This window comes from Manacus candei, unplaced genomic scaffold, assembly GCF_025592945.1.
Source record: "Manacus candei isolate 608988 ecotype Guabito, Panama unplaced genomic scaffold, ASM2559294v1 h1tg000019l, whole genome shotgun sequence".
NCBI classification, from domain to species: Eukaryota; Metazoa; Chordata; class Aves; order Passeriformes; family Pipridae; genus Manacus; species Manacus candei.
Window position 1 is genome coordinate 7,058,654 of NW_026138067.1, and position 22,050 is coordinate 7,080,703.

The 22,050-nt window shown below is 39.3% G+C and overlaps 1 protein-coding gene and 1 non-coding gene across 6 annotated transcripts in view; one reads left to right on the top strand and one right to left on the bottom strand.

Annotated features, from left to right (window-relative positions):
- The window catches only part of OXR1 (oxidation resistance 1), a 266,285-nt gene that overhangs the window by 31,052 nt on the left and 213,183 nt on the right, over positions 1-22,050 (top strand). For 2 of the 5 annotated variants that reach the window (XM_051785167.1, XM_051785160.1), the window contains one exon: positions 5,900-5,978. In XM_051785167.1, the coding sequence (XP_051641127.1) occupies positions 5,962-5,978 (17 nt within the window). In that variant the 5' untranslated portion in view covers positions 5,900-5,961. Of the gene's footprint in view, positions 1-5,896; positions 5,979-22,050 lie in introns of those variants that run through there. The other 3 variants (XM_051785162.1, XM_051785165.1, XM_051785161.1) reach the window with 2 other exon arrangements.
- On the bottom strand, positions 20,943-21,025 carry TRNAL-CAG (transfer RNA leucine (anticodon CAG)). The gene has a single exon. It is a non-coding gene; the product is annotated as a tRNA-Leu (tRNA).

The following is a 22,050-nucleotide window of genomic DNA, read 5'->3' on the forward strand; positions in this document are numbered from 1 at the left end:
TTATTATGATTAGTGAAGTACAGCAGTGACTTATTTTGGTAAATGGAGAAATTTTGTTTCAACTGAGTGATTGCTTTGCAGCAAGGACAGAATTAAGAATATTTCTAGTTAACTTCATGCTTTACTTGTCTGGTGATTTGTTTCACAGCAGTCTTTTTCCAGAGATAGTCTGAATTAAGTGACTGCTGAGTCTCTCTTAGATTTCTCCTTTACATTTTACTGCAAGCATGACACATCAAAAGTTAGCACATATTTTCTTTAATGTGGCAGTATATCAAAGATTTCCTGAAGTGCAAAAATTGTTTCATTCCCATTAGCTCTCACTGTCACTTCATCATACTGTATCTTATGTAAGCATGGCCATGTTTGTTTTTAGTTGCCTAAGTACTGAACTAGAGTTCTCTCTCTCCTTTCTAATTTTACACTTTATTTCTTCACTTGTTTTCTTCTGCGAAAAGAAATCTTTGAAACAGTGATGCTGCTAATAAACTTTTTACATATTCCAGGTGTCCCCAGTGATATGAGCACTGAAGTCATGTGCTTTCCATTTTTTAGGTTATTTCTTTTGAACTGGTAAAATTCTACATATACATCTTTTAATTTCAAAGGTAAAAATTCTCATAATCTTTGGCTTCTGTTGTTGTATTGTGATTCAGTATTTCCCATTGCCTATGGACAATATTATGCTCTGCTCTTAATTTTCAAGGCTTACTGGGCATAGTAGTGTTTCAGTTTTCAGATTTTTTCTCATCTGCTTATTGCCGCCTCCTGGATTTCAATATTTTTAAATTCAACTAAGTCAGGTTTACAGTTGGATATATGTAGTTCCTGTTTGCTGCTCTTGGTCCTCATCTATAAATATACTGAATCTACCTCTTCTGAGAGGAACTTAATGTAACTGTTTTTGTAACCTTTCAGAACAGAAATTTTAGTGTTTTCTTCTTGGTGTTTCCTTAAAGCAGAAAATAATCTTTTATCCTGTTGTTATACCAGCATTATATTTTAATTACCCCAGCTTCAACCATCATTTCACATCCCCTTCCATTTTTTAACTTCTTTATACATAGACTTATAAGATCTTGGGATAACTCGAGTTGGAGGGGACCTCAGAAGGACTCTAGTCCATCCTCCTGCTCAGAGCATGGTCAACTGTGAGATCAGTCCTGGTTGTTCAGAGCTTTATTTAGATGGGGTTTAAGAAATTCCAATGGGCAATGCTGCACAACCTCTCTGGGCAATATGGTCAGTGCTCAACTGAACTCTCTCCAGTTCATCGGTGTCCTTGCATCGAGGGCAGGCTGCAGAACTGGGTGCAGTATTTCAGGAAGAGTTTGATGATTTTTCAATAAAGCAGTATGATCCCTTCTCTCTGTCTGCTGACCATGCTCCTGCTAATAAAGTCTGGAATGCTGTTCACTGTCTCTGTGCCAGGACACTCTGCCGACTCATGCTCAACTTGCTGCCCTTCCAGCCAGGCAGTGCCCAACCTGTGCCATTGCAAGTGTTTTTCCCTTCCTAAGTACAGGACTTTGCATCTGTCTGTCCATGCTGAATTTCATAAGGTCCCTGTCAACTTGTGTCTCCAACCTGTCCAACCCTCCCTGGGTGCCCTTAAGCATATCAACTGGTCTCCCTAATATGGTCCCATCTGCAAACTGGATGACACTGCATTCCGTTGCTTCCTGCAGGTCATTGATAAATATCTTATTTTGCAATTCTGTATGAACATTTTTTGCCATACTTTTCACTATAATAAAGTTATAGTTAAGAGAAAATATTTTTATTCTTGATACTTGTGCTCAGATTTGCATGGGTTTGAGCAGTCAGTGTGAATCTCAGTTATTTATGCTTAAGTATATCTGGTGCAAATGAAAATGTTCTCTGAGTTTTTGTGCCAGTTTTAATGACATCTTTAAGATATCATTTTAGAAATCGCTATTGCTTCTAATTTCACTTTGGAAGTTGTAGCTTTCAGAACTTAGTCTGCAAGCAGATAGATGCTTTGTCGCATCTGCTTCAGTGCAAAATGACCCTTTTTACTTAATCAACCTTTCAGTGTAATGCAACTGTTTGCAAGAAAGTAAGGATGGTTCTCCCAGGTTGTTATGCCACTTTGTCCTGAGGACAGTACCTTCCATCGGAGAGGCAGTGGGTTCAGCTGAAAGGCAGCAGCTGACACAGCTGCCTTTGCTAAGCCAATGAAATGCTATGGGAAACATTTTTATGCAACACCAAAAACTCTATACAAAGGAAAAAAGGTCCAAAGTCCAAATTAATGTCTCATTTAATATATTTGTTGACTGTATCAGTCTTTTTTTTTTCCCTGAAAGAATATAGTTGTGCCTAGAGGGAATGGAAGGTGATAATGCCAGCAAAGTTTCTGCTGAGATCATTAGCAGTGTGGGGTTAATGGTTGAACTTGATCTTAAAGGTTTTTTCCAACCTAAATTAATCTGTGATTCTCTGACTCTGTATCCAATGCCTTGCTCTTCCTATTTCTGCACCAGTCACCTTCAAGGGAAGTTGCTTCAGCTACTCATCAATTTTTTACCTGTTGTCCTGTTTTCTGAGAAACTGCAGTACCTTATGTCATCCCTAAAATTATTATTTATATCCAAGAAGAGATAGGAAGCACTAAAGCCATTCAGAGTTCTTACAAACATAAAACCATACTACCTACTAATATACCTAACATAAAAACATAATACCTACTAATTTTAGATGCTTGTGAATGGTGCTTTTGAGTGGAAATGGAAACGATCATCAGTTGATTGAATAAACTGGGATTAAAATTTTCAGTGTCCAAGTTCCACTAATGCTTTTGTGACCATAAGTGATTGTGTAATTTTCAAATACGGGAGCTGGGCTTCCAGGCCACAACCTAAATAGTTATGAAAATTCTGAAAACCTTGCTATTTCTAAAAGAAAAGGAATGCCTGACTCACGTACCCATTTATGCTCCACATTGTATAATCAGCTGTCTGAATGGCTTAAGATACTTAGTGTGCATTAGGGCAGAGGTTGAGTTGCAGTCTTTAATCTCATCCATGTTCCATCTCCGAGCTGCATATCTGACAGTGTAGGCATAGCTTAGACACACAGGGAATGTGTATGCCCCAAATCCATTGATTTTCAATTGTAGTGGACACTTGGCTTACTTAAAGCCTTTAGAAATTCCCAATCAAGACAGCTAACTTGAAGCATGCATTTGTTATGCTCGCAAAGTAGAGGGACTGATGTTACTGAGTGGCAGGGAGAATAATTACATGGGAAGGAAAATGTACTTCAGGCTGATGATATTTGTGCTGCTTGCCCAGCTGCAAGGCTGTGATTCTGGAACAAGAGGGCATGGAAAGGAAGAGGGAGGTTCCCTTTGAGTCTTTGCAGCTGTACAAGTTAAGGAGACACACTGAAACCAAAAAAACCCTACACAAAACAGAAAAGAAAGTGCTTTAAGAGCAGCTGTTAAATTGAGACAAAAATGTCATTGCCCAAACCCATAATGAAATATAGTGCTGTGAAAATATCACTTCCTCGCCTGCAAGTAACAAGACATTTTATCTTGTGTCATTTGATATGATCTGACATGGAGATGTGAAGTCCCCTTGAGCATCTTACGAATTTAGGAGGGAATTTATAGACAAAAATCTGCCCGTCAGTCAAGATCATGTAATCACAGCTTGTTCCCGGTGAACAAAACATTTGTATTTAGATAGTACATTTACATTTAAAAATCAACAAAACTGGGATAGAATGTTTGAATTTGTAAGCTATATATTTTTGCTTTAAATTGAACATTTGAGATTAGGGCAGAAATGTTTCATTAGCATCAATATTACATTTTGTGGGGGCAGTGGGAGTATGAACTGACATTCATAAGGGGAGTGAACCAAAAACGGAAGCCGCTGCAGTCTTGTGGGAAGGGACGTGGTGGGAGAAGCTGGAGGGGCTGCTGCCTGCCTGCACTTTTCCGGTTGATACTTAGCTGCTCCTTAGGCAGGGAAGGACCAGAGTGCTGTGAACAGGCTTGCAAAAGGGACTTGATTTGTGGGGCTGGGAGCATGCAGAGCACCCAGAGCACTGCCTGGGCTGTCGTCATAGTTGCTCTTCCCAGTTTGTGCAGCATTTTTAGTCTCTGCTTCCAGTTCTGCTGGGAGCTGCTTCTGGCTGCAGCTGGCAATGGCTGAATCCTCCTGTGGGAGGGCCAAGCTCATGGGGAGCAGCAGTGTCAGCCTCCTCACAGCCATTGGCACAGCAATACAAGCTTCTCTGCTTAAAGTTGCCTGGGGTGGTGTGGAGGGTGTGCAGTGATGGTCTCAACACCCCACAGGGTATCTCCCTTGCCACCAGCTGCTGCTACTGTCCTTTGCATTTTGGAGACCTTGGCTCGGAGGGCACATGGAGGGAGGCTACTGTTGGCCTGATGTGGGGCTGCAGAGTCCCTGGGGCCTCTCCTGGGCACAGGCACCCTGAACGATGTACTGACTTGCCTGGGGAAGGAGCTGCTGGAGGGCAGTGGTGCTATTCAGGAGGACCTGGGCAGGCCAAAGAAACGAGCTGACAGGAACCTCACGAAATTCAGCAGAAGCATATGCAAGTTCTTGCCCATGGGGTGGAATAACCTTGTGTAAAACGATGGTTGGGGACCAAGTGCCTGGGAAGCAGTGGTGCAAAAAGGGATCTGAAGGGCCTAGTGAACAGCAGTTTGCATGTGAGTCAGAGGCATGCCCTTACAGCAAAGAAAGTTACCTGCTTCCCTCAGCTTCATGGGCAAAAGTGTAGCCAGCAGGTCAGGAAAAAATCCTTCCCCTCTGCTTGGTATTTGTGAGGCTGACTGTGGAGTACCATGTCCACTTTTGGGCTCCGTGGAACAAGAAGGGTGTTGATTTACAGAGCCCAAACAAGGTGGTCAAGGGGCTGTAGCAAAAGGCATACAACACAAGGCTGAGAGAACTGGATCAGCTCAGGCTCAGAAGAGATGGCCAAGAGACCATCTTAGTGCTGTCAGTGAGTACTTGAGTGGAGGACACAGAGGAAATCGATCTAGATTTTTCTCAGAGGTATACAGTGATATGATAAGAGGCAGTGGATCCAAGTTGTAACATAGAAAATTCTGATTAGGTATTAGGAAAATATTTTTACTGTGAAGGTGGTGAAGTACTGGAACTGGTTTCTGAAAGAGGCTGTGAACATGTTCAAGACTCAAGTGGACATATTTCTGAGTAACCTGATCTAATTATACTTACTTTGAGCTGTGGGCTGGACTAGGCAGTTCCTCCTGACCTAATTATTCTATTATTCTATAATATTTTTATATTTTTATATTTATATAAAAAATGGAATTTCTTTTTGTTGAAATAATAACGTTTCCCGAGGTTAGTACTTAGTAGGCCCACATCAGGAAGTTTCATATTGATATTAATATTTTCTTTCTGGAAAAATGACTTAATTTACTAAGCTAGTCATTCAACAAATTAAGCACCAAAACGCAATTAAGATATAAATTTATATAGCTGTGTTCAGCCTGGCAATTCAGGAAGACCTGTTTAGTTGCTTTAAGACACATGCATTTAACTCATGCACATGAATTTAATTGTAAAAGTCAAGGACTTTTAGATCCTGCACTATCACATAGCATTATGCCTAGCTTTTGTTGAGCAACTGCTCTAGCAACATCAGGTTTAAGCCCCAGCAGTAGGATTCAGTCTTAGGTTTTTTAACTCTTATCTTTTGTTTGTTAATCTTTACACAGTTTTGCTAACTTTTTTATTTCTATAAAATTGCTAAGTATTCTCTGAATTCTCACTGGAAGATGTTTACTAATGTACTTGTCGTTCAGGATATTAAAATCAAGGTCCTGAGTTTCTTGATCTAAAAATCTCTCTTTCTTCTCATCCAGGTCAATATAAACAGCCTGTGCAGAGCAGTGCATTCATAAATGTGAAACAAGCCCGCACCACCATGTTTGGCACTAAGAGGTCAGTTTCCACCGTTTTTGTTATGCTTTTCATCTAAAAAAAAAAAAAAGGTATGACTGCTGTGACTCTAAACTGAAAATGTTACATTTTCTAAATATATTGTTATACAAAACACATCATCTATATATATTACTCTTTTTATTATACTAATTGGATTTTCTTTGCTGTACAGCTCTGGTCTACTTTAATTGACAGGTATATGGCATACAGGCCAAGTAGCACAAATGCAAATAGCTTCCCCAAGGCATTATGGGTCACAGCAAGAATGCCAAAGAGGACACTGTGCTAGTACTGGAGGGCATCCCTCCAGCTTTCTGGGTGTGGAAAATAACACCAGGAAAAAAAAAGCACCAGTATAAGTAAGGTTCTTTTCTGTCATTTTAGGGAATCTGTACTGAATATAAGGTAACTTTCACCTCTTACTCTGCATGATTCAATGTCATACTACCCCAAATGTCTCAAAAAATCAACAGTTTTGAGTTCATGGTGTCTACTTCCTGCGTCTTTGAATGCTCTTCATAAACATCAGGTCTCTTGTATCTGTCATAAACGGTATGGCCCTGCTTCCCCCACAGTTCCTGCAGCTGCACAAGCCCCCAGCACACTGAGGCACCTTGCCAGATACCAGCTACTGCACCCAGGGGCCTTCTGCAGGGGGGTGTGATTTCTCTGTATAACAAAGATACTATAGACCATTCCTGTCCTATGTGAACTCCCTGATTTTTGTGCTTTTAGGTTTTTAGTACAAACTAGTCAAGGACTTCAATGCTTCTGCCCTAGTCGCAGGGCAGCCGAGTGAAACCTTTGCCCGGTGCAGTGGCAGAGCACCTTTAATCTGGTACCTGGAGGAGTACCTCGCCTCTTCTGAATTGTTGTGAAGAGGGGAGGCTAGCTGGCCATTAGGTAGAACATATGAAGCAGCATCCTGTATGCCTGCAGGAGTCAGGGCAGGCAAATGATAAGAAAAAGCACCTTGGTTTTCTGAAGCATCGGCTCCTGCACTGGTTGCACGAGGCTTCAGGGTGAGCTGCAGTCCTGTCAGAGTCAGGGTGCTACCAGGGGCTATCCTGTCCACTGGGCTCCTGCAGCTGTGGGTGTGGCTGCCTCACATGGCCACAAGTTCAACTTGTATACAAGATACAAATGCAGCACATTTTTAGGATTTTTTTTTCAAGAAAAGGAAACTTGAGTTGTATTTTTAGATAAAGACAGAATCTGTTGTTTTGTCAGTCTGATGGGTTTGAGATAACTGTTGCTGAGGGTACAGTAATGGAATTGCAAACTTCCCATTTGAGGATTCCTGCTTTTAATTAGTTGCCTCTGCAGAATATTAACACTCCAGTAAATCAAAGACATTCTGTGAAATAAATTATTATAATACATTATATTCATGTGGATTAGTTATTTTTGCCACAGTTTAGTATAACCCCATATGAACTCCTTATGGGCTGATCTAACAATTTTTTTAACTGTTAGGATCATGTCTTTGTCTTTTCTTAGCATTATAAAGCAATGGCAAAATGAAGAATTGTGTATCATTGCTAGGCTTGAAATGTCTTTCTTTATCTTTTTCCTCACAGATTTTAATCTTGAGTAATATGCAAATGAAAATTCCCAATAAGGATTATTACAGACAATAAGAAATTTTCTCCCATATCTGCAAACAAGGTTTTAAGAAAAAAAGGCACATTTGAGGAACAGAATTTCTTTGTCTCTTCACTGTACTGTGTTCTGCTATTTCTCACTTTATGCAGACTGTTATTAATCACTTGCAATACATAAAGGATGTTCTGCTTCCTGGAGGGAAAGAGTCACAGTGGTCTTCCATAATAGTAGCCTTCTATGTGTAGACTGGGAAATTACATCAAGTATTCTTGAGATTGGTACCATGTTTTAGTTAGGCAGTGATTAAGTACTTGTCAGGTGTTTTGTTCTAACAATTGCAGTGCATTTTAAATTTAAATTTCATAGAGAACTATTAGTTGTGAACAAGAAAGTCTTGAGGTTCTATTGATCATTTTTAAATTTTATAAACTTCTACAGACAGACTGCCTAAAACTGTTGAGAGTTTTTGAAATCTTAGTTTGATATGTTAATTCTCTTCCTAAAAAGAAATACTGTATTATTTTGGAAATATAATTAAGAACAGGAAAAGATGACTTAAGGTTTATTTCCTTGAAAAATTAATTTTAATTAGTTCTAATAATACATTACTAATTATAATCTCCACAAAACTTCTAATGAAATTGCAAAACTCTAGCTCAAAAGCTGAGTTATCTCCTGTCACCAGATCTTTGAAAGTTTCCTGGTATACAGTATCCAAGCTGCTTTTTCATTTATACCTTTCTCTTAATTTTGCATTTATTTTGTTTATTTGTTATTTTTAGTGGATAATCCCTTTTGAATGGGCTGATAAGAGTGCCTGTCCAACCAGAAAAGCTATGAGAAACTTTGTATGAGGCAGATATTTCTCATCTGCTTTGTAAGAAACTGTGTTGTTAATGTGAACTGACATTGCTAACAAAGAGGGGAATTCCTCTTAATTTCAGTTTCATTTGAGTGCCAATCCCATGCTTTTAAATACTAAACTGTTGTGGTTTCTCTGTTTTATATTGTATTCTGCTCTCATCTGTTTCACTATCATGCTAATTTTTCTCTAATTAATCTAATCTACAATAGACACCATCATTGAATAATCAGTATATATACCAGTGAGTTCCTGATGTGTTGTATTATTCATATTGTATACTTATTTCTGTTCTTTCAAGAGCAGTTGCTGATACCAAGCAACTGCTTGGTAAGGAAAGGAAAAGTATTTAAAGGGTTTTAGAGAAGGGATGTTTGTTTTATGAGAACCATCTTCATGTGTAGAAGATTCCCAGCACAGATAGGCTCCATATTAGCACATCTTCAGGATCTGCAGTAAACTCTGTCTCACTGTCTACCTACCACTGTTATGATGTTCAAGGGTACTCTTACTTGTGATTATTTATGTTCTGCAGTTTAAAAAACTCATGTTGTATAGCTCATTTAAACTGACAGTTATTGACTACTTATTAAGTTAAGAAAATAGTGTTCATTTGTAAGCTCCTGATATGAACAGACTGTAGTGTTTTCAAGATAATATAAGCCTAGTTTCTTCTTTTCCCTTAGTTGCAGAGAGGCTATGTTTACACATGGTTTCTAAATTTCATGTTTTTAATTGGCATTAGTCCTGGACCATTGCTGTGTTTGTTCTGATACCTCTGCCAGGTTCTAAAGCATGACCAGTGGATGCCCACAAAGCTCTGTCCATTACTGAGCGCTAAGAACATGTGCCAAATTTTTTTCCTTTGGGATTTTTAAGTGTACAAAAATAATTATCTGGCCAAATTATTATTTGACCTAAATTCTCATGGTGTTCACATGGTGTTCACTGTGCCCTTTCTTTTGCTTTTTAATTGGAAGTGACACTATTTAAATGAAGCTGTAACATGCTTTATGTCTTCTGCTCTGTTGTGGAATTAACTTTCTTACTGCTGAACTTTGTTACGGTAGCGAACTGCAAAATAATATCTACTTATGTGGACTCTCTTTAAGCTTACTTCCTTTTCCTAAATATGAACTTCTAATGTCTTGCACTGTTTTACTGCTTAGGGGTCTGGAGGCTGACTAATACAAAGTGATAAGGAGGCTGTGGGACTTAGGTTCTTGTTCAACCAGAACAGACACAGTCTAGAATACAGATGTATATAAGGCAACAGAATGTGTCGTAAACACAGACAGGGGGACAGAGTGGGAGACAGAGAAGGACTTGACACTGTGTAAGCAATAGCTAAAACACTGATGTGTTATCAACAGTTTCTTAATCACAAATCCAAAACACATCACCATATGGGCTGCTGTGAAGAAAATGAGCTGCATCTCAGCTCGATCCAATACAATGTAAAAAGCCCAATCAGTGTTCATATGCTGGAGCTTAAAGCTCCAATAAAATGGTTGTGTATATAACAAAAGATAGAAAATACATATTTTTCATTTACCAGTTCCTCTAATAAAAATTCAGCTTCCTATACATACAAATAAAGTCACAAAATTTTTAAGCAATGGTGAAGAGCTTTTAAAAATTTACTCTAAGCAGTCGCATCCTTAATTAGAAAATGTGAATTAATGTCTGGATATAATGTATATTTTTAGAAATGAAAAGATAAAAGAAATTTGTTTAATTTGTTCTTAACTAATTAATGTCTTCTCAATTTTATTTTTACAGAAGTTTATTTCACAATAAGGCTCTTGTGAAGGGCTTGTCTTGGGCTTCTTAAAGACATTTACATGAGCTAATCAGCCAACTTGGCATGTACATTTTGTTAGAGAAAGTCATGTCCATTTCTACACCAACTTTATGCTGTTGGTCTAATACTCAGAATTATTTAATTATCCTGATGTGTTTATTTACTATATCTTGGAGTTTCTGTAAAAGTGTCTGATTATTGCCTGCAGATTATTTAATTATAGAATTACACTTGCACCTCAGTTATAACCTTTAATACCACAAGTTCCTTCTTCAAAAGTTGCTGGCACTTGAAATTACAAAGAGGACCTAACATTTAGTGACTGGATTTTTGTTTGTTTGTTTGTTTGTTTTCTTTGCATTAGAATGCAAATTGTTTATTTATTTCTACGGTTGATCTCAAGTAATTAATGTATGAGCAAAAGAGCAGATACCTTTCTTGTCATGGTACCAGTTCTCTTATGCTTTAGAAGATTCAGGAGGTGCAGAGTTTCTGAATAAGACCCTTAAAATATATTGTGTACATGGCTGGGCTTTACAGTGTACAGGGATGTACACCCTGTTCAAGTTCCCGCTGAAGGGCAAAATGCTGGCATTTCCAAAGCCAGTGAAATTCTTTTGCTTTTATGCTAGAAGTCATGATGTCACATTTTCAGATAATACTCTTTACCAAGAGTATGCAGGATGAGGAAAATGTTTTATTTTGCTTTTTAAAAAATGCATTTGGAAGAAAAATATGCCAGGGTATAAACTGAAGGTCAGTCTTGCTGAATGATGAAGTCAGTTGAAGGTACTCATGCTGCAGTTCAGTCATTTCTTCTTGCACAGGAAAGCATGAAAATATTTCCCAGACACGGATGAATTTTTCCTCATGCTCAGATTTCATGCTGAGCTTGGGCCTCAGTGCCCTGCAGATATCTCCAGTTGGTGGTATGTTTCTAGTCTTAGCAGAACTGCTCCTGGTCAATTCAGGCTGTAAAAAGATAAGATTTCTCTCATTTTTAGAAAATGACATCTGTAGATTAGAGAATTATCAGTGCTGCCACATGTGAAACCTACTCTCAATTTGAAACCTATCTAGTTTAATTCTAACTTCAGTGTGAAAAGCACATGTATGACAATCAGCACCTAACAGAGCTCAGTGGCATTATCCAGCCTCTGCTGCATCTTTCACATGTAAGAATAGCTACACTGGTGGTCAGAAATACATTTTCTCTCAGGGGTTGCTTGTCAGATACATCTCTGAAGCCTTCCAAGGCAGAGCTGGTACCACATAATGAGAGTAGTTGTGTCCTACAGACTTTTTCAAATGCTTCTGGCAATTACATAATTTCTCAGATGTCTCCCTTTTTAGGGATGCTTTTATAAATCCCTGCCCACAATCACACCACTATATCAGAGCAAAAGGCTTTTCTCCCTGTTCTTTATTTCCTAACAAAAATCCCAATATCCTGATAAAAACCAAGCCTCATTTCACAATGTGATATGTCTGCATCCTGCTTGTTTGTGTCTGAAGTCCCCAGGTTAAATTTTCAACATGGCGAATAGTGGATACCTGCTCAAGTCCCATGCTTTGCTAATGGGATGTTTTTCATGCTGCTTCTTGACACTTTTTTTAAACACTCATACTGATTTATTTTATGGCAGTGTTACAGAAGACAGTTTGGTAAAGCATGTTCTGATTCTGTATTCAGCAACATGAATCAGGCCAAGGGAATGGGACCAACTAACCGTCTGTGTGTGTGCTGTACTGCTGCAGATAGCAGTCATGGGTTGTTGGCTCTGTATTTATGTGGCCATAAATTGCCCGTTTTGCTGACACTTTAAAGTAAATGAAGGAAAGCATCAGCATTGCTGGCTTTCTGGCAGGAAGCCTAAGAGCAACTTGGTATGCCCTCTGTGTCTAAATAGTGCCACTTCGATGGAAAGTTTTAATTAAGTGCATGTCTGTGCGTGCAGAGAAGAAATCAAAGGCACTTGGGAGAAAGAAAGTGTATCTACTCCAGAGTCATTGAGGAGTAATCTGGTGAGAGCACTAAATGACTTTCAATTAATTGGAAAATATTTTCTTAATATTGCCAGAAAGGACAAGAGAAATCAGTCTGAAGGGAAGACTATAAAGTTATTCTGTAGATCTAATTAATTTGCTCTATACTGTTGTAAGATGTCATGGTAGTACAAATCCGAGGTATAGGAGTTGTGAAAATAATCTGATATGCTGGATTTCATTAAGCTTCCTAATTGTAATTATCAGAAGAATACTGGAAACTGGTTTGCCTACAGCTAGTATTTTTGATTTGTCATTTCTGTAGTAGTTTCTAAGCTTATAAACATCCAAAAATTCATTGTTAATACAAGTATAATTTTATAGCAAATATTTTATAGGTACTGGTATTAAAATTCTAGCTATTGAAATTGCACTAATCATATGGGAATTTTAGCTCTATTTCCTTGTTCTTTTAGTTACAGAAAGAAAATTCACTCAGTTTTCCTGAGACTGTCTAGAGGGGTGGCTCTTTATGAAAAGAGCAGTTATGAGGAGCAGGGATAATTCATTTACCACTAGATATGGTCCATGATATATTTTACATAATGTTTGATATATGATTCATTGTTTTATCTGCACTACATCGAAGTTAAAAGGGCCAACCCTTTTGTTTGTACAGGTCTCATTATGTCATATTGTATTTGCCTTAATCCCTGTAATCTTTTTATGGCCTTAATACAGGATGGCTTCCACCTTCAGTTGGTTAAAGCCTGGTGCTAATAATACTAAGGTTGTGGGTTCAATCCCTGTATGGGCCTTTCACGTAAGGGTTGGATGATGATCCTTGTGGGTCCCTTCCAATTTAGAATATTCTGTGAAATCAGATTTATTATTCAGTAAATCTTTTTCCAGAAGAAATGGAGCTTTCTCAAGAGCCAGTCCAAAACTGTAACAAACTCCATGAGCAGCTAGGGATGACCACATAGTCTTATCTTTGTCCCTGGTTGATCTTCCACCTTTAATATAACTCTAAGATACTCTTTGCATTAAATAACCACAGTGAAAGAACAACACCAGTGGCCTGAGCCTTGTCATGGTGAACTCTTTTGTTCCTCTGTATGACAAAGTCAGCTCCATCTACTCATCTTACTTTAAATGCATATTCTTCTGTGAACTGTACTATCAGATGGAACCTTCCCCCATTCCCAAAGCTCCAAAGCTTTTTTGTTTCTTAACATGGAAAAGGTTATTTTTTGAACACAGAATTCTAGGTCTTATTTTCTAATGTCATGGAGACTCCTATGACTGAAGTGTCAGAATGGAAGGATACAGGCTTTTTAGGAAGGATAGGCAGGGGAGACAAGGAGGGAGCATCACCCTTTATGTCCATGATCAGCTGGAGAGCATGGAACTTCATTTGGGGATGGATGAGGAGCCAGCCAACAGCTTATAGGTCAGGATTAAAGAGAGGCCAGGGACAGGTGACATTATAGTGGGGGTCTACTATAGACCACCCAAGCAGGAAGACCGAGTGGATGGGACCCTCTATAGACAGAGAGAGGCAGCCTCCCATTCTTACAAGCCCTGGCCCTCATGAGGGACTCCAACCACCCTATCTGTTGGAGGGGCAACTCAGCAGTCTAGGAGGTTCCTGGAATGGATTCCTGATAAATTCCTTCTCCAAGTGATAGAGAAGCCAATAAGGAGAGGTGCTATGCTGGACCTTGTTCTAATGAACAAGAAGAGACTGGTGGGGAATGTGAAGCTCAAGGGCAGCCTTATCTCCAGTGACCAGTGGAGTTCAATATCCTTAGGGCAGCAGGCAGGGTACACAGCAATCTCACTACCCTAGACTTCAGGAAAGCAGACCTTGTCTCTCTTGAGGTGCCCTGCTTGGTAGAGTACAGAGGATAAAGTCCTGGATGGAAAAGGAGCCCAAGAAAACTGGTTGATATTCAAGGATCACCTCCAAACTCAGGAGAGTTGCATCCCAACAAAGAGGAAATCTTGCAAAAATGTCAGGAGACATGTATGGGTGAACAAGACACACCTGGACAAATTCAGACTCAAAAAAGAAGCCTACAGAGTGTGGAAACAAGGAGAGTTAGCTTGGGAGAAGTACAGAAAAATTGTCTGGGCAATCAGAAGTCAAGTTAGGAAAACTAAAGCCCTAGTAGAATCAAATCTAACCAGGGACATCAAGGGTGACAAGAGATGTTTCTGTTGGTACGTCAGTGACAAAAGGGAGACTAGGGAAATTGTGGGCCCTCTCCATAAGGAAATGGGAGACCTGGTTACCTGGGGTATGGAGAAGGCTGAGATATTCAATGCCTTTTTTGTCTTAGTCTTCACTGACAAGATGCCATTTCAGATGTATACAGCAGATGGGGAGTCTCATGGGAAGGGGAGAAATAAATGCAACAGATGCATAATACGAGGAAAAAAGCTATTTATGAGAATAGTTCCAAGAATTGAAGATGCCATTAGAAGGTTATTTACCTTTTGGCAAAGCACTGGATTTTGCCTGACTTCTTTTAGTGCAGGAGATGAGAAATATTTTGGCATTTATTATGAGAAACTAGTTTTAAACAGAATAATCTTATTTCTCTGGGTATTATGGAGCAATGCTAGATGCCTCCACTGCTCTGACAAAGACAGGAATCCTTACAGACAACATAGGGAAAATCCAGAACTCAGAAAAATTATGCATCTCAGAGTACTCCAATAAAAGTAATGAATGCACTGGTCTTAAAACCTTTTTGAGATCACCACTTCACATTAAGGTAGAGCAATGGTTCTGAGCAGAGTGAAGGAAGATGTGAGAAACATTGCATACACCAGGCTTGCGCTCGGCTCCTCAGGCAGTGCATAGGCAGGCTCTGGAATTTTTTGCAGCAGCATCTGAATGCTAAAAAGTTCAGAAAATGTCAGAAAAAAACCCATTTTTTAATGTGAAGGTGGTCAAACACTGAAAGAGGTTGCCACAACAATTTATGGTCTCTGTCCTGGCTGATAATCAAAGCCCAACTGATTGTGGCCCTGAGATCAGCTGAGCTGGCTGTGAGCAGGAGGATCCCCAGAGGTCCCCCCAGCCTCAATGACCTTGTTGCAGGCTATGAAACAAAGAAATACCTCTACAGTAGGAAGCCTCTGAACCCCAAATTTCTGGAAGAAGTGAAGCTTCGTCCTACTGTTTGTCCTGGTATTTACCACTGTCTGTGTTGATTTCTCCCTCAGGGCTGGTCTTGGCCACCATCCCAAAGGATGCTGAGCTAGGTTGATCATTGGTCTGATCCAGCATGGATGTTCTTGTGTGTGTTAAGAGGATATTGGGCTAGGCTGCAGATAGGGAGTAAGTCTAATTATGGAGGAGAGATTATTTAGGAAAGGAGGTTAAAGCAATGCAGCTATGCCTGTGATCCATGCAGGGCAGCCCAGGGAGAGTGCTGACATTGAGATTTTGCATGAGGTTTTGTTTTCTTATCTGCTGTATGATATAAGGCTTGTGGGCCCTCCTCTTTGAGAAGGTGTTGAAGGTCCTGGATGCTTTGGTGTGGTGTCTATGTAGCTGTGCAACAGCAATGGGGACCATCCACTGTGCTGTGTTGGGGAGAGCAGGAGCTGTCAGAGCATGGCACTAGCACTGGCACTGAAGGAACAGGAAAACAAATTAATTCCAGTTAAACATGAATGTGACATCACCACTCTGAGGTAAGTGTGACTATTTCTAGCAGCAAACAGGTGGTGGTTTGTCTAACAGTAAAAACACAGCATTACCTTTCAAAGGGGAATGTGACTTTTGCAAGTGGAACAAGACTTCAGGACAGTCATACCTACAAATAAATAGTTTCTTCCAATAATTTGCATGTGTTATGAAAAACACTAGCAGCAGAAAGAATAACAAGGTGCCTCATATTGTGATGATGTCTGTCTGTAGGAGATTCAGATGCAAGCTTGGCTTGCAGCAGGTAGCTTTTTGCCTGTGTTGTCTCAAGTGTCTCTGCTATCAGAAACAGCTATGTGTGGCTTTTACTTTCTGAGCACCCGTGTTTCCTCATGCCAGAGCTGCCCTTTGGGCCTGCCCCTCTGCAATGTGGGTTATGCCAGTAGAGATCCAGGACACCTGCACTGAGAGAACAGCTTCTGGGTGCATCATCTTTAATACAATGATCAACTTGCATTGTCTGAATTGATTCCCATTCATAAAGCTGACATATAATCGACATCAGAGTTAACCATCAATGTCCTCAGCAGAGTTAGTCTAGCTTTCATGTTTTAATAACTCTGAACAGCATGGAGTTCCAGGTAGATTCCTTTCAAGGTAGATTCATTAGGGCAAAAAAAATCATTAGCAACTGGTAATGGATTGTTTCTCAGTAAGATAAACGCAAATTCAGACATGCTTTGAACTGCCAGTGTTGGCTCACTTCAATGACAAAGGGAGCAGGTGAGCCATGGTGTCCTGATTATTCCTTTTACTTCTGTCTAAAAAAGAATCTTTGAAGACCACAAGGTGTTGGAAATATACTGTCCTATCCACTAATGAGTAGTAGAACTAATGAGATATCTCACAACTCCCTTAGTGTCCACATACTTAACATATACTTGTCTGAACTTCATCTAATTCTTTTCAAAGTGATGTGTGACATTGGTGTCAGGAGAGAAATACTGAAAGTAGTTTCCATTCTTTTCAGTCGTTTAGTCACTCATGCTGAGTGATCAGATCAGATTTGGGCATCTATTATGCTTTGTGATGAGCATATGAGAGGGTCTCTGCCATGCTGTATTCTCCTTTAGTTCATGGGCAATATTCATAAAACCAGGATGAGGAAGGTTTGCTGATAACCATTTGTTTGCTAGAGAAAATTTTATCTGAAGGAATAAATACTATGTGGCAATATCCTCACATGTATGACAGTGCAGCAGTAATGGTGGAAGCCCAGGTTGCTCATAAAATTATCTATTTCCCTGAAACTCCTTCAGGGGAATTTCACACAGGGTCTACCTCTGTTATCTCCCCTTCTGGTCATTAAGGGCTCTGCTCACAAGTAGAGTTTTGGTGACAGCTGCCACAAGGAAGAGGAGAATCCTTATTCCTTATTACCTGAAAGGTTGTATTTAGTAGAGGCTTCCTGAAAGCAAACTTTGCCTTTGGTAAAGCACAACAACTTTCTGTGGCTTTTACCTGCTGTTTGCATTGGCACCTTGAAATATGTTCGTTTGAAAAAGCGTATAGTCCCTTTCTTTAAAAAAAAAAAAGAGAGGAAAAAAAAAGAAAAAAAGAAAAAGAAAATATTTGCCATTTTCTGTATCTTGTTTACCAGAAGCACTCCCTCATGCACCGTACCACAGAGAAAAAAAATTTCTGAGCTCCTTGTTTTTCTGTACTTCTTGCCTTGTGACATTTTCTCACAGGAAATATTCACAGCATATGGAAATGTTGAGAGTTTGGTCTCCATCCTTGTGACTAGCAATGGCTAAGATGTATGCAGTTTCAATCTCAAAAAAAAAATAAAAATCATGTGCTTCCTTTAATAATGGAAATTTTTTAAGTCTGAAGATCTTGTCTAGCTAATATGATTATTTTGGCTTTAAATTGACTAAAGAACTGAACATATTCATGTGAAGAGTCTGAACCTAGCCTCACTAAATAGCTTCCGCTTGTATATGAAAAAGTGCAGATATTGGCATGTGATTATGAAATACCAAGCATACATACTGATATCAGATTTTTTTAAAAATAATTGTTTTTCTTTCCCTCAGATGCCTCTGTAGATTATGTCCAGTTCATCTTGTGAAAGTTTCTGAAAGCCAATTTATAGGAAGAGACTTGTCTCCACAGAACTTCTTACTATCAATTAATGTGTGTTTTGCCACAATTTGGTGCATTTTTTTAAAAATGACTGTAACCTACATAACATATTAACAAAGGATTTGACAGATTTTTTTATTCTGTTCAGGCCTTTAACTCAGGATAAATGATATGCTTGAGAACAAGGAATTGAACTTTATACAGGGATTTCTTGATGAAATCCTGTGGTCTTTCTTGATGAAATCCTGTGGTCTTTGTTATTTATTATGGCCTTGGATTTGACCCTTCCTCTCCCTCTTTTGTTTTGTCCATTATTATGGTCTGTGATTATGGAAGAATTGGCTTGGCAGACTGTTATGTTTTATTTTGTAATTATATTGAAAATCCAAATGAAATTCATCTGCATATATTATTCACCCATTACAATGGGTTACTAGAAGGGAAATGCTGATAACTACAAGCTATGAAGAGCTCTTGGCTGCAGAGTTTTTATCCTGTAGCTCTGTGCATCCTGTTATGTTGCGGCTATTTCGTAGGAGATTTGCATCAGGGGGTGAAATCCTAGGACCACTGAAGTACTTGTGAACTCCCACTGAAATTAGGGTTTTTCTTATCCTGAATGGTGCCTGGAGCCCTGGAGCCTCTCTCTCTCTCTGCCCCCCATGCAAGCCTCTCAATGGGCATTAAAGTAGGGTCAGTAAGGGACTGTAGAAAAAAAGCTACAATTCTGAATAGGTATTTGAATGCATAATTTTTTAGTGAATGTTTACTCACTAGTAGTTTTTCAGGATACTTAAAACATCTTAAATACTGTAGGTACATCTGTTGTGATTTATGTGACCTCAGTATTAACATTATAATTGAAACAAAGTTAAGGAAGTTCAAGAATTCAAAGTTGCTGTTTTGCTTGTGACATACAGTGGTTTATATGTATATCTATATATACACATATATATATATATATTTATCTCAGTTACATTTTTTGCACAAACTTTAGCAAGGGTCTGTACTATTAGTTTAAATCAAATTACTTCTAACCCTAATATTGGATTGATACCTCTATAACGTAGACAATATACTACTATTGTAAATTGTGTTGGTGAGACCTGATGATGCTGATTTCAGGTTTCATCCAAAATCAATCCCACAGGAAGACCAGCCAGCCCTTTAACCTGCAACTTAGAGTTCAGGATTACTGCTTTGGGCAGCTGCCTATTGATTTTATTGTATGCTTGGCAGATCCAAACATGCCAGAGTTGCTGTGTGTTCATAGCATGCAAATGTGCTGCTTTCAGAATTCCAATACTGGTAGAATTGGTGTCAGGAATAGGGAATTAAATACTGATTTAGTTTTAATAGTTCAGGAGGTGAAAGCATTCCTGTGTATGTTTACAACCTGTAGTGCTGCTTGCCTAGTAAGAATGGATGGGTTAACACCACTCCATGGGTTAAAGTTTTGGAGAAAAACAGATACATATCTTCTGTACACAAGGTGTGGTAGATAAATATTTTGTGTAGGTAAGCAACTTTACTCAAGGAATGTTTAGTAGTATTTGCAGATGGAAGGAATTAGTTAACTTTGTTAGAGTCTGTGTTAATATCACATAATTAAAACACTACCTCAATCCGTTTTTTCCCCTGGAATAGTTCGTTAATTCATTTATTTTATCTGCAAATTTATAATGATCTAGTGTTATGTGTACTCAGAAATCATTACCGGGTGTCTGCTGAGTGTTTGCAGTACTGGATATTTAACATTTGCAATTTATGGCACTAAAAATCCTAATCTTCCACTTCATTCATGGGAAGAATGTTCTTGTGACTGTTGTGATCTTGTTTTTCACAAGTACTTTGTATTCCAGGATTTCACTTAGTGTGTATTTAACTCTAAATATGTAACATGAAAATTTAATTCATTTACTGATTCGTATCTGCTTTTGAGAAGCTTTTAGATTTTAACAAATCAAGAACACCAAGTAAGAGCCAAGGTATTTAGGAGAACAAGTTAAAAGAAAAAGAAAGAAAAAAAAAAGGAAAAATGCAGCTAGTTTTGATATGAAGCTGTAGTTATAGAACACACCTGGAGCCAAAATAACAGCTCACCTCCAGCAAAAGGGAGAGAGAGGGAGGTTCTGCCTCCTCCCTCTCATGTTCTGCTCTACTCACTCCCCTCCTCTTGCCTCTTAAACAAGTACCAGAACTCTCCAGGTGATTGCCTGGCAGGTAGGACCCACTCCCTAAAGCAGCAGAAGATGAGCTTGGGGCAGTTACAGTTCTTGCTACATCAGTGAGGAGTATAACCTGGCATCCAGCATCAGAGCTAGTGCAGAAGGATGGAGGGCTAGTGGTGGAGAGGAAGAGGAAACCCCACCAGATTTTGGGGTTGCATTATGAACTGCTACTTTTGAGGTTGCATTATGAACTGCTCCCTGCTTAAGGCTGAAACAGTTAGATCTTCCATTTTAATTTAAGACTCTATTTTTAAATTTTAGAATAGAATAGAATAATTCAGCTGGCAGAGACCTTGCAGTGGTCACCTAGTCCAACTGCCTGACAATTCAGAGCTGACAAGAAGTGAATGCGAGTTGTTAAGTGCGTTGCCCAGATGCCTCAAACACTCACAGGCTTGGGGCATCGACCGCCTCTCTAGGAAGCGCGTTCCCGCGCTTCGCCCCCCCATCAGTAAAGATATGCTTCCTGGTGTCCAGTCTGAGCCTCCTCCGGCACAGCTTTGAACCATTCCCGCACGTCCTGCCACTGCATAGCAGGAGGAAGAGATCCGCACCTCCCCTCCCCTCCTCAGGAGGCTGTGGAGATTAAGGGCATCGGCTCAGCCTCCTTTTCTCCGAAGTACACGATCCCAAAATCCTCAGTCGCAGCCTCCAGAAAAACAGCTGTCAGAAGTGGGATTCGAACCCACGCCTCCAGGGGAGACTGCGACCTGAACGCAGCGCCTTAGACCGCTCGGCCATCCTGACTCACATGGTATTGCTCCCGTGGCTGTGTCATTCTCTATTTGTAGGTATGTTCAGTGATGCAATACTGTACTGTTTTCTACACACAGCAGGTGTCAAAAAATATTCCAAACTAAAATGTATTTTATGTTGACTCTATTGTAACTATAATAACTGATGTTAATTTGGTACATGCGGCTGTTTCATTCTGAATCTGAGTGTTATTATGTTGAGAAAGAAGCAGGCACTGTCGCACATAAATTACATATGCCATGAAGCAGAAATTTGAAGGTGTACAGAAATTGTTGAAAATGTGGTATATTGCGTAAGGACACTGGTTAAAGCTGATTTGTTTCCTGTAATGTCTATGAAAATCCCCTTGAGATATGTACTAGTTATTCATGGTAAGAGTTTTCACTGTGATAGTTGAAAGGGGACTGTGGCACTGAAACAAAATATATGTTCTTTTGCTGCATTTTTTTTCCTAAAGAATTTATGCACTTGAAAGCTGCATACAGGAAGCTCTAAACATACAAATTTGGTCAGGATTTGAGAGTAAAAGCCAATGTGAAAGGCAAGAGGTGTACTTGTTTGAGAGCATCAGATTTAAAACCCAGTGTCTCTGTTTGGAATGTAAACTTAACAGAAAAAAAATCAAATTTTGAAATGGGACAACCAAAAACTGACTATCAGAAATGGCAAGTATACCTCTGGCCTCAAAACATAATCATTCCTCAGAACCTTAAGAAGCAATATTTTCCAATGGCAAAAAAAGGCTACAGTCTCTACTAGATTGGCCAAAAATTGATACTGATTTTATTTGGTACTGGTATTGGAGGAAAATCATAGCTGCTGTTTGGAGAAACCAATTCTTCTGGCTCCAGTTTGACAATGTCTTTCTAGCACTGGGGAGCCCAAAGTGCCGGGCCCTGTACTTTGATGCAGTCTCGTGGGTACTGAGTTGAGGGAACTAATGACTTGTCTTGACTTACTGGCCATGTCCTTCCTTGGAGATACAAAAGAGTTGACTACACAAGGCCTTCTCTTGT